Source organism: Punica granatum, chromosome 5 (genome assembly GCF_007655135.1).
Source record: "Punica granatum isolate Tunisia-2019 chromosome 5, ASM765513v2, whole genome shotgun sequence".
Taxonomy (NCBI): Eukaryota; Viridiplantae; Streptophyta; class Magnoliopsida; order Myrtales; family Lythraceae; genus Punica; species Punica granatum.
Genome location: NC_045131.1, coordinates 28733178 through 28745686, shown reverse-complemented (window position 1 = coordinate 28745686; position 12509 = coordinate 28733178). Strand labels below are relative to the sequence as shown.

The 12509-nt window shown below is 38.7% G+C and overlaps 3 protein-coding genes across 3 annotated transcripts; 2 read left to right on the top strand and 1 right to left on the bottom strand.

Moving 5' to 3' along the window:
* Positions 1–1292: 1292 nt before the first annotated feature.
* LOC116208894 lies at positions 1293–2437 on the top strand. The gene is made up of 3 exons (XM_031542463.1): positions 1293–1651; positions 1764–1940; positions 2148–2437. Exons 1-3 carry the CDS (start codon positions 1520–1522, stop codon positions 2217–2219), a joined length of 381 nt encoding a protein of 126 aa, XP_031398323.1. The 5' UTR covers positions 1293–1519; the 3' UTR covers positions 2220–2437.
* Positions 2438–3389: 952 nt separating this feature from the next.
* LOC116209138 lies at positions 3390–3704 on the top strand. The gene has a single exon (XM_031542694.1). The coding sequence runs from the start codon at positions 3390–3392 to the stop codon at positions 3702–3704; it is 315 nt and encodes a 104-aa protein (XP_031398554.1).
* Positions 3705–4983: 1279 nt separating this feature from the next.
* LOC116209590 lies at positions 4984–6022 on the bottom strand. Its single transcript, XM_031543278.1, has 2 exons — positions 5518–6022; positions 4984–5325 (listed from the first exon to the last, which is right to left on the bottom strand). Exons 1-2 carry the CDS (start codon positions 5963–5965, stop codon positions 5261–5263), a joined length of 513 nt encoding a protein of 170 aa, XP_031399138.1. The 5' UTR covers positions 5966–6022; the 3' UTR covers positions 4984–5260.
* Positions 6023–12509: the final 6487 nt, after the last annotated feature.

The following is a 12509-nucleotide window of genomic DNA, read 5'->3' as shown; positions in this document are numbered from 1 at the left end:
CCTAAGAGGCACTCTTCCTCACCGAAAACAAGAGGTCAAGAGTTCGATTCTCATCAAGTCAGTGTTTTGTCAAACCTACTTTTATTTTCTCTTTCTAACCCCCCCATTATAGGGGAATCTATATATAAGCCTACCAGGGGATAGAATATGTAGGGCGAGAGGCACATTTGGGCCTTCCGGGTCCAGTGGCCCTGCAATGGAGGGGCTTGATCCCTGAGTGTAGCTCAGTATTCAAGTATAGAGCGTCATAGAGAGGGATTGAGACACTTAGTTAATTCCTTATTTTTGAGGTAATATATTTTGGGTAAAATAATCGAGGCAGTTTCTGTTCCCATGTAATTCTCTGATTGATATCATATGCCTCCTCTAATAAGAATCTATCATTCTCTTACGATCGGAAAAAGAATCTCGCATTTTCTTATGATCGAAAAAAGAATTTCATGGACAACCATATGTTTAAGTAAACATGATTAGACTAATTAGAAACTTCGAAAATCTTTGATTTTGCCTCATTGAGAGATTTCAATGATCTATTGATAGCTTGCTCATATCAATCATCTACAATTTTTCTTTTTTTATAATTGTATCAATCATCTACATTTTTTTATATCCATCATCTACATAGTCAATGACAAAGATGTACTCCAATTGCATTTTAAATTGTATATTGTTTCTATTTTATAATAGAAAACAATAGAAAAATCGTATGAATCTAAATTTTCTTTCCTTAAATTTCGCATTAATGTCGTCCTAATAATTATATATACTCAAGAGTATTATAAAAAAGATCATTATGCTGATCAAGATAATGTCCTTGTTGACCGGCTTTCCTAACAAACTGGCCCAACAACGAATGTTCTCAGACGAAATTAGTTATTGACCGAGTTGGTATTATATGGAGTTTAGGTCTTAACAAATCCCTTTTTCTCGGTTATAACAAATCCCGTTTATATAAACTAGAATTAAGAATGATCAAATACACCAATAAAAGTGTTAGTTGAGTAGTTAGCAGCTCACCCCCGTAAGGAGGAGAACATAAGTTCGAATCCCGGGAAACCCATTTGTTGGGAGGGAGAATAACCTTTAATGTTCGATCTCCCAACTGGATTAATCAGACCCCATTGGGTTCTGGATACCAGGGTACACACCTAAAAAAAGAATGATCAAATACTATTATTTATTGTGCAGTTGCTAATATAAGAATACCCAGTCCATGAGATGACGAACATAGACACCGAAGATGATTCGTACAAATTAATGGATATGCATCATGTTAATAAGGTTATGGGGTTCATAATTTATTTGCATGTGTAATTAATGTAGTAAATTGCGATGTCTCCGATGGTTTTGAATCCCTACATGATAAGTAGAGTCTGTTTATTTATTCACTACGTCCAGGGAAGGACCCAGGATATTGGTCAGGGGGACGAGCCTTTACGGGGCCAATAGGGAAAGTGACTTTACCGAGTTATAAGACGAATATAAGGCGACGATAATCGAGGATGCGATAACATACATCATGGAGCTGCAGAAGAATGTGAAGGTTCTCAGCAGCCAGCTCATGGAGGTGGAGGCGTCCTCCATCGAAGATGCAAAGGCACTGAGCGAAGAGACTGATGCTCCTGAAGAGACGGAAGAAAACAGGATTGAGGTAATTAAGTCCACTGTCTTTCCAAGAACTTTACTCTAAATTCCAAAGTTCACTAGAAATATTGTCGGAATTTGGGATATCTGTTTAATGGTAGTTCGGTTTGTCTTCTTAGCCCGATGTGAGGGTAATTAATGTCAATGGGAATAAGCTGTGGATGAAGATGATATTGGAAAACAGGCGCGGAAGACTGACCAAACTGATGGAGGCACTGAGCGCCCATGGCTTTGAACTGAACAACGTTAGTGTGACCACCTCCATGGGAGCAACTCTCATTTCGTCCTGTGTTGAGGTAACTAAATCAATCCTCTAGGGATTTCAGACCCTAGTAATCATTTTACAATTATGGAAATGCGAATCTCTTTGCTTCATGAACTGGAGATGTAAATGCCGATCACATGTTTGAAATGGCAACTAGATCATGGATGAACGCTGTATTTGCACAGGGATGATTTACTATTGAAGTTGATAAATACATGATTTGCTTCCTCTTTATCAGGGAACACTTGGTGAAGTATTCGAGGCTTCGAGCATGAGCGAGCTGCTCCAGGAGATCATAAAACACATTTAAGAATGGGCTGTTTGGTCCAGCAACTATTATTCAAACCAGGGTTTTTACCCCCCTAATTTTGGAGATTGATCATTTGAGTATGTTCTAGGTCAGAGGTGCTGCCCTGTTATAGCAGCGGCATTCATTGTTTCGATGATTTGCATATTTACTTGTTGTCTGGTGGTCCATTTTGATTGTGATGTGGGACAGACTTTCATCTGCAATAAGTTTTTGTTGTACTTTCGAACTCCAGCAGCAGGAAGTCTTATTGGGATAAAGAAACACTAAGCTAAAGACATAAAACATTGTTCTCGAACATGACACACTGAACAATCAGTTCTTTACTCTTCTAGCTAAGGCAGGCGCCATTGGTCCGTAAAATATCTCTACATTCTCAAAGACAGAACAAAAACTGTCTCGCAGACCGGACCACTGTCTTGACCTCATTTACGTGATGGCAAACTTGGATTATCACTGTTCCTTAGTTAATCCCTCAGTTTCACATTAAAACGTTGATCCAGCGGCCATCAGCATCTCATGAATGGCGTGAACGGTAGAAATTGCCCTGAACACTTTGCCCGAAGGAAGCATCCTTTGAGAATCAAACAAGGTTTCAAGATCCTAATAAAGTGTTGGAAAACACGGCTATGCTTTCTTGACTTCTAACAGTGACATTCCATTCACAGCCTCTAACTCGATACGACATGACCAACCCAAGTTGGAAAGAAATTATTATATGATCCATCCCGACTCCCATGCAGTCAAATGGTGCAGAAGTACAAGGAATAATGCTCAAGCATGCACGACTGTAGCCGGTAAAACTCGGCACCGTCAACGTGACTTCAGAGTCTGACATGCCAGTGCGTGATTGTGTGGTCGCGAATAACCCGTATAATCGGTAATTCCGGTATATACAGTTTTCCCCTGGTAGAAACCATCCCCAGAGGACCACCGATCACTCTTTTCCCTTTATTACAATTTCTAATCTATGGACAGGACAGCAACCAACAGCTGCCAAAGTGTTCCCTTTTCTTTTCCAGGTGTGTTCAGACTTCAAAGCAGAATTTGTCACTAAAAGACAGACTCACTTCAGAGGAAGTTTCACTTCAAACACTGACATTTATATAAGTCTCCAACTTCTCCAGCAGACTAATACCATACTTCCATCTTCGCAGGAGAAGTCGGGCGAATATGGATGCTCGGTTTCTCCTCCTCTTGTCGGCGGTGTTGTTCTCTGAGATTTGCAGTTTTACTGCTGAGTCTCGGGCATTGAGTGCTTCTATAGGGGAACCTCCGTCTCCCCATCCCACTCCGGATCAAGGCTGGGTAGGAACTGGAGTGGCAGAAGCTCCAACCATAACGGCCACTAGAAGGGTTCAGAGCCATCATCATGTATTGGGATCGACTGGAGGTGATGTAATCTTGGGAGGATTTGTGATGGCTTTTGTTGCTGCCATTCTTTGCTACATCCGGGTCACCAGAAAAAACAGAGAATCTCAATCTTGAGGGTTCAATTTTGAACACAACAATCAATTCGGCTATTGTTAGGAAAATCTTTATGCCTGTTCCCCTCACCGGAGATTGGTGGGTCGAGATTAGTTATACGCATAGGGAGGGGAAGGCAACTGCTGATTGGTAGTCGAGGACCTTTCCTTTGGGACCTCATTACTATCGGCTCCGTACAACAGACTTAGAAGCGCTTCTTTTTGATGATATAGTTGGGGCTGCCTTACCCAATTTATGTATTTGTATTAGTCTAGTATTTAATTTGCTGGTGTTCAGGCTTGAACCCCGGTATTCACCCGTAAAAAGAAGAAAGGCCTCATATATACTAGCGAAGTAGTGAAGTAATTCGGATTGTACATTGTGTTACAGAGATTTAAAATGGATATCTTATTGGATCTTTGCAATTCCTAGTTTATAATCTACTTGAATCCTACATAGACGCAAGAGAACGGTCTCGATCCATTCAATCTAACTTGCATCATGTAGGTTAGTCACTAAATTCCTAGCATTATGTTTCTTGCCTCACTAATTTAGAGACTCCGAACATTAAACAGACTCTTTTTTTATTCTGTCTTATATCAATACCAACAGTGGACCATTGCCAAGAGATCTCAATATCACGTAAAACACAAGTTTTGGTAAAAAAATAGAGTATACTGCAGTGACATGCCTCCTCACATGGTAACATAGAGATTGCAAATTCGATTATTATCAAGTACCTATACCCCTTATTTAGTTCTTCTTTCCATTTCCTTTTCAAGTGACCGACCATAGTCTCGACAAATGTAAAATTGTGATTGGAAGTATGAAAACATAATCTGGTTCTAGGAGGGATCCGAGGAGCATTACTAAACAAAGAAATTTGATTGATTATGATTAATTTGATCAACAAAAGCTGCTTCCGCCGATTGGTTGATTATATTAATTTGAATAATTCATTTAAATACTATTGTATATATTTTTTAATTAAATAAATAATATTTAATTGATTTTATATTATGGTGACAGAGAGGCTGGTCAAGAAAGGGATCATAGAATATACAAGTGGACCAGCTGGACACAACACGTATTCAAATCTAACTTTGCTCAATTTTAGGTTGTCTTTTACCAATAAATCTAATCTCTTCCCCCCTCCCCCCCTCTTCATCCTTCCACCACAACCCAAGACTTTCCAATCTCCATACCTATCCTAAATAACTCGACACCCCATAAACTGAGTTCCTCTCCTAGTCGGATCGATCACAACAGTTGATTGTTGCAGTATCAACTCTATTGAGTTAGTCTCAAAAGAATGCATTTCCTATTAAAACATGCAAACGATGGGACAAATCCATGCGAAAAAACACACAAAATCGATGTAATTCTCGAGTGATGACAAAAATTATACCATTCCCATATGTCCATACATATTCTCTCTTCTTTTTCTCCTAAGCAACAACCGGCAAAAATTCACACCCCAAGTCTCTCTTTTCTTTTCTCCTCTGCAGAAAAAAAGAAAAAAGAGAACTCCAAAAAGGGCAACAAACAGCATATTTTAGGCTGTCAGATCTAATTTTTCATCTCTCAGATCCAAATCCCATACTCTTCCTCCCTCCTTTCTTTGTTATGACAACTTTATCACCTGAAAAAGCACAAAGAAGGCAATTAAAGTCAAATTCATCAAGGAAAATTTGAACAGAGCCAACAAAACAAACATGTTGGTGATATCGAGCTTAAACTGGGTTATTAGGACTAAGCAAGTCCACACTGAATTAAGAGTTCAGGCCTTAAGGGTTGATAATGATCAGCCACGCGATGTCGTGGATGTGTGTACCTTGAGGTTTACATGGAGGAGGGTCTTCAAAGAGGGATAGGGAGAGCTGCTTGTGGGCAAGGCCGATGTCGAACAGGATCAGCCCCGAGGAAGGGTCATTGACTATGATGTCCTTGACGGGCAGCCACAGGAAGAGTTCCTGCTGGGCGAGGCCCTCCAAGCCCTGAAGCCTCCCGTACGTGAGGTTGGCACGCACAATGCTGTCGAAGTAGACCTTGGTCTCGAACTTAGCAAGGCATGGCCTCTCTAGGATGACCTCGAGGAGACCGTTCGGGTCGAGGCTGAATGACTTGACGCTTTCCGGGAACAGCCCGCCCGGCAGGCCCTGGCTGAGGAGGAGGCTTTGTATGGAGGCGGCCGAGGTAGAGGCGGACGCCGCGGGGAGAAGGGGGAGGAGGAAGAGGAAGGATAAGGAGAGGACTAGGGGAGGAGGTGAAGGTTGAGACATTTTCTGAGTAACGTGGAATGGTGGGTTCAATAACAAAGATATTCAACACATATGTTTTTTTTTTTTTCGTTTTCTTTTGAGGATTTAACGTTCTTTATTTCATCGAGATTATGGACATTCTCAGCCTGTTAGTTAAGATTAATTCCATTCGAATTCTATTCTAGTCTTGTCCAAGAAAACCTTACAGTGAAATTCTAACTCCTCATACTTTAAGTAAAGTTTGTCCACTGAGAGCCTAATTTGTTATAAAGCCGCGTTGTCGTGATTTAATATTTGATTGGAAGGTTTGGTGTTGTTTTCTTTGTGTTGGTTTATTGTATGCTTTGTTTCTTCTCTTTTTCCTTTGTCGATTCCATTGATGAGGAGCAGGGGCCACCATGGAGGACAGACACTGATGGCAGGGGCTGGCAAGCACTTCTAACTGACAATATTGCCCCTGGGGTTGAATTGCAAATTCCCTAGTATTCGGTTGCAATATCAAGGGCAATTTAGTCTTTATGTCCAGCTCAAAGAACAGGGGTCACTAATTACCCATGATTACAGAGGAAGCTCGAACTTATTTAACGGTTACGGTCAAGAATTGCCGGTGAAGGAAGATGGCTGGTCAATTTATTGATGGCATTCGAGCTTCATTAGATCACTTGTCGGTCAATGATTCGTTTAAATACTTGCTTCAGTTAAAACTAATTAATAACCGTGGGTGAACTTGCTTACTAAAGGAAAAAGAGGTGGAATGCAATAGTGTACACCCTTACTTAAGAATCAAGGAGTTCAAGATTTAATTGTCATTCATGGAATTTTTTGTATCCATTTATTTAACTCTCTTATTTTCCACGGGATTTAAAAGTTGATTATCAATAGTAATTGCGGAAGGAATTTTACTTCGCATATACGTAAATTCTAACTTTAAAGACTTATTCAATAAAATAATTTGGAAAAGGGGTCTCATGATTCCAGAAATTTACTTTCCGAAGAAGTTGATATGAATTGGGTCGTGTTGTGCCAATGTAAATTTCTAGTCAATGGAAAAGATTAGCAAACCGGTGAAGACTAATATAGTAAATCTATACCTATAATAAAAAGGATGAAGCTCACTCGAGTGTTTTCACACTTACGGGCACTATTTATACCCTTTCGTTTCTGTTTTCACGGTTAACAGTACCATATGATATGTTGTTTCCTTTCATCCTCTTGACCTCTGTATGCAACAGCGTCCCATCTCGTCTCTATTCTCTGCACGGCTATTCACGTTGAAATTGTTACTCATTTGAATGGATGATCCCCTTATTCTGCCCACTACATGTTCGACAAATTGTTTACTTTATTAATTTTAGGGTCGAAGCTGTGCTAGCAAATGCTAAAATTATACTCGTTTTAATAATTATGGTGCCTTCAAGACATATTGGTTCAAGTACTTGTGCGGTATCAATTATTTGTAGTTGAATGAAAGTGAATAATGAGTGGAAGCCGATTGTCCACAAACAATTTCTGCTTAGAATGGATACAGTAAAAGGGATCCCATTGTTTTCCCTTCATTAGGTTGGTGACTAATTCAACAATTATAACTGTAAAATTTCAGTGGGCCTATAAGCGATTAAGCTGATCTCCAACCCAAAAGCTCGAGCCGATATATTGTGATACCTAATCTCTTATAAACTCGTTAGTTTCTTCTTAGTTTTTCTGTGTGGAATTTTTTACTCTCAACAATAACATTATGGTTTCATAACTTTACTATTTGAACCAATCATAGCAGATACATTCTTGCATTTTTGGCAAGCTTACCTTTTTCTTTTTCCTTGCCCAGTTTGGATAGTGCAGGCTATCTGATAAACACATTCCACCAGATTCTTTTTAGGAACAAGAAGAAGATCGATCTATCATCTTAGACATTTGGTTTCCGGGTTGATCGGAACCACTTTGGTATATGCTTTTAATGATCATATAACTGAGTCCTTCTTACATGGAAATTAGTGTATATATCCAGATATGAATATTTTATATCAACTAGCTAGCTAAACAATTAGGAGTAGCTTTACATTGGCGAATTTGGATATTATGTGTGAGTGTATGTGATACGAGGAAGAAATTTATCCTTGTGTAAAATTTGATGTGCATGTACACCAACCCTCTAATATATTACTATGATCACTATACTCCTGTAAGAATGTTAATATTATTTTTCTAGGTTAAAATTAGAGTTAACTATTATTCTCACTTCCATTTATTAAATTGCCACCACTTTTGCCACCGACATATTTTTGTCACCAATTAGCCCTAAACGTTTTCATTCCGTCTAACATTTATACCCTTCCGTTAATCCTGGTGACAGAAAATATCATGGACGGCGTTATCTTCACTTTGGATGCCATGTCACTTTTTCGTCACAGAGGTTAACGGAGGGGTATAAATGTTAGACGGAATGGAAACGTTTAGGGCTAATTGATGGCAAAAATATGTCAGTGACAAAAGTGATGGCAATTTAATAAGTAGGGGGTGACAGTGATAGTCTACTCTTAAAATTATTGGAAGCAATATCCAGCACATACAAGGCCGATTGACCATTCATATCTATTTCACAATTGATTTGGGTAGGAGCGCATCCGATTGCAGAAGAAGCTCCATGCCATTTGATCTTCAGGAACCAATGTACTAAACTGTTTTCGAAGATATGGACATCAATTTTCTCTAATGTTATTGCTTTTATAAGTGCAGATGTAGACTTAATTGGTTGCTTTTTAGTACTACAAACTTAGCAAAACTTTCATTATCTATTTGCATAATTATATATATATTCTCATTAATTAGAAATCAATTTGTGTTGACAGAGCATATCTACATTTTTTGGAGATTAAGGCAAACGGAAACACCTGCATGTGCAACGGACATGCTGTATTTTACTAGTCTTTTTAAAAATATGACTTTTCGATTTTAAAAGTTGAGTTGAGTTTGCCACACACCAAAGGTCATTGTTACAATTTGTGTCATATTGATTAGCACTTTACTCATCGGCATCGGCATAAGCCAAAGGAGCTTCTAAAGAGTGGAAATATTCCAATATAGCATCTTTTTTTCTTGTTTTATCTATTGCAGTTTTCTTGGATCACTCTGAACCAGTCGACTGTGTGGATAATAATGTTAAAATTTTCCGATTAATCCAAGTACTTGTGATTTATTCATACTCATGCCAATCGGCGAATCACTTAATTAATTCGAATTCAATTTACTCTTGTGACGAGCCAACAGACAATTAGTGCAAACGGCAAATTGCTCCACAATTCAAATGCAATAAAAGGTGTCTTAATGATCGAATCTACTAAGGTTGCATGTGCTAAAATGTGTCCACACTAATCATGAGATATGGTGCAACCGCAAACTACATTACCAACAGATAGACATGCAGTGAAGAGGTTTGAAATCGACCGCAATTAATTGAGAAGATGTCTTTGGTCATATGAAAAATCATGACCTCGTCCATTTAAAAAGAAAAATGTAGACACATATGTTATCAAAAAATCGTCATTTGTGGTTCTTCTTCGCGTGGAGCATTCTTCCATATCCATGGCCTACTTGTCAACAAACATTATAATTCTGATACAGCAGCTTCAACCCAAACCGTGCTCAAGTGCCATGATATAAACACAACATTAATTTCCTTAGACACTCCCCTCCTCATGTGCTCAAATAAAATGATTGCGTATTAATAAAAGTTTTGTTCGTCTAATTTAGCACCAAATTGCCAAAGATAAGAAATTTGGCAATGGAGACACGTTTTATCATGGACAGCACCATATGAAGAGTTCCAGTGAAATAGCCCTCCTATTCAACCCGAAATCAAAAGCACCCGGATTTTAATTTTCGTCAATGAACTTTCCCATATATCTTTTACAGTCATATTCTTTTTTCTTATAAGAAAATTATATTAGGCCTATTTGCTTCCATGAAATATCCATCATTTCAATTTTTGTGCCTGTCTAATATTTTTTCAGTGGGTTCAGGTTCTTAGTTGGGCTTTCAGTGGGCTCGGGTTCCACCAAGATTATACACCACACAACATGAGTAGACCTATGTGTACAGAAATATGTATGCGATCGGATTTCCCTGCACACTTCTTGCGTGCAACTGAGACAGGCATCGCAATATCGATTATGAACGTTCATCAAAAAGTGATATAGATTTAATTAGAGGATCGGCTGGTGATGATTCATGTCAAATTTGACCTGTATAGAAAAATTTATTTGTCTAACATAAAAAGAAAAAAATTGTGTTATTATGACTTTTATTTTATTTTATTTTTTTGGCCAATTATTATGCTCACCATCAGCAGCATACATTTAAATTTCATAGCATCTCATGCCAACAGGACCGAAGGGATCATGCACATACCTCCTGTTATGAATCTGTTATGGGAGCAGTCCTCACTGCAATTCAGGTATTTCAAGCATGGTCCTTGGTATGCATAGTGCACTGGTGTAGCCATCTTAATCTCGTTCGTTGTTGCCAGTGGGATTAGATCGAAATAAACATCAGAAATTTTTCCTTTCGGAGAATCACACTGTAGTTATAATTTGCTGAATTTATTAATAACTGATTTGGTGTTTTTGTAGCATGGTCCGATGGTTTTGGAATTATTAATATGGTTTTATGTCAATATGGTATTTACGATTATATATATGCGCGCAGACAGTTGTTACCGTGTGAAATAAATTACCAAGAGTACAATAATATAGGTTTGTCCGAGTGTGGGAGCTCTTAATTAATGGGAAGTGTATACTCTATAGTCTCATTCTCAATATAATTTTCATAAAGTTATAGTATTTGCGTAAGCCGTTTAATTTATGTCTTATTCTGGTGAAATTGTTGAATTATTACGCGACATCACATTTTATATAGTAACTTGTTTTATCGGACCCGTGCATTGCACAAATTTAGTGGATCCTATCACGTACTTGGAGGTACATAAAGACTCTTGATGAATGCCAATAATAAGCCATATTTACCCACACAACACTAATAAAAGGTCTTCATATTTCTACAGCATTTATACTGGTGTTCTTTATTGTAGTAACTAACTAAGAAGTCAACGTCCACAGTAAACTGGACATTACATAGTATGTGACGAGCACAAGAATTATGGAACATACCCCTGATGTTCACTTAGCATCAGAGAGGGAAGATTACACAGTGGTTGGCAGGTTGGGAGAGAACTTCGTGGGTGGCGAAAGAACAATGCGGTGAACAACACATCTTATTTCATCTCATAATTAGTGTGTGATGATCTTAATTCTGAAATCTTAAAGTTGTAAGTGACCTCTGTCGGACCAACTTCTTGTCTATGACTCATTTCCCATTCTCTAGTAATACCGTTCTGTTCATCATGTGGTTTTCGGACAAATACACTAGATGGCATCTATTAAATTTCCATCGGACTTATACGGACTTGGGCCTATATCTACTTAAAAACTTAAGCTGATAAGTGTTAGGATTGAAGCCTCATATAAACTTATGGTTATTCTTTCATTTTTTTCATGTGAAATTATAATTCCCAACACACATTGTCACGTGCCCCTTAAATACCCACTCTCAACAACTGACATCGAGTCGGACACATCTTCCGTGCTCGGACGATGGGGGACTAACACGAGGCGCTCTTTTGGCTACTCTCGATATTGGGTCGGTATAGTATGAGCCCACGTGGACACGTGGAAGCGTAACCCGCTTTGATACCATATTAAGTTTTCATTGGGCTTATATGGACCTAAGTCTATATATACTTAAAAGCTCAAACTGATCAGTATTGGTACCCAAACCTCATATAAACTTATGGTTATTCTTTCATTTTTTTCATGTGAGATTATAATTCCCTATAGGATCGAATAACATCGACATACCATACTTGACGTGGATGTCAATTTTCTAATGATAAATGACCACATCTAGGATGCGACTAAGCAATATAGGAGAAAATAGTTTATATTACCTGAAATGGAAGAATGAATGCCATTTTGCCCATGGACATAGAGGGAATGAAGGCCTGGAAAGAGCCAGTGGGCGGAGCGAGAATGATGCCGATGGAGGGCCTTCGACATGAGCATTCAGGCTTTAAGAGGGCTAACTCCAAGCAGGGGCGGAGCCAATGAAGGAGCAGGGGGGGCAATTGCCCCCCCTGAAATTTGAAAATTTTAAATTTTACCCAACAAGTATGTGTTTTTTTTAATGTAAAATTAGTATTTTGCCCCCCTGAACTTTGAAAATTTTAAATTTTGCCTCAAAGTATAAGTTTGCCGCCCCCCGGATAAAAATCTTGGCTCCGCACCTGACTCCAATGGGCAGCGGCTTGGGGAGAAAATCACAGAGCGAAGTCCTTTGGCTTGGGCAGGCGAATTTCAGCATGAACTCAATGGAAGCAATCTGTCGCACACGTGATGGGTGCGGTGAAGGGGTGAATAGACCGAACAGTTCAGTGAAAATACTAGGTCTAATATGGGTAGCAATATGCAGGCCCGAAAAGATAAGTAGGCCGCAATTGTGGAAAATGCATTCAAAG

Excerpts from the sequence above, each read along its gene's own strand:
- LOC116209138 (XM_031542694.1), top strand. The coding sequence starts at position 3,390 with ATGGATGCTCGGTTTCTCCTCCTCTTGTCGGCGGTGTTGTTCTCTGAG.
- LOC116209590 (XM_031543278.1), bottom strand. The coding sequence starts at position 5,965 with ATGTCTCAACCTTCACCTCCTCCCCTAGTCCTCTCCTTATCCTTCCTC. Across the intron at positions 5,326-5,517 it reads TCCTCCATGTAAACCTCAAG|GTGATAAAGTTGTCATAACA; the intron begins GTACACACATCC and ends GTGCTTTTTCAG.
- LOC116208894 (XM_031542463.1), top strand. The coding sequence starts at position 1,520 with ATGGAGCTGCAGAAGAATGTGAAGGTTCTCAGCAGCCAGCTCATGGAG. Across the intron at positions 1,652-1,763 it reads CGGAAGAAAACAGGATTGAG|CCCGATGTGAGGGTAATTAA; the intron begins GTAATTAAGTCC and ends TTGTCTTCTTAG. Across the intron at positions 1,941-2,147 it reads TCATTTCGTCCTGTGTTGAG|GGAACACTTGGTGAAGTATT; the intron begins GTAACTAAATCA and ends CCTCTTTATCAG.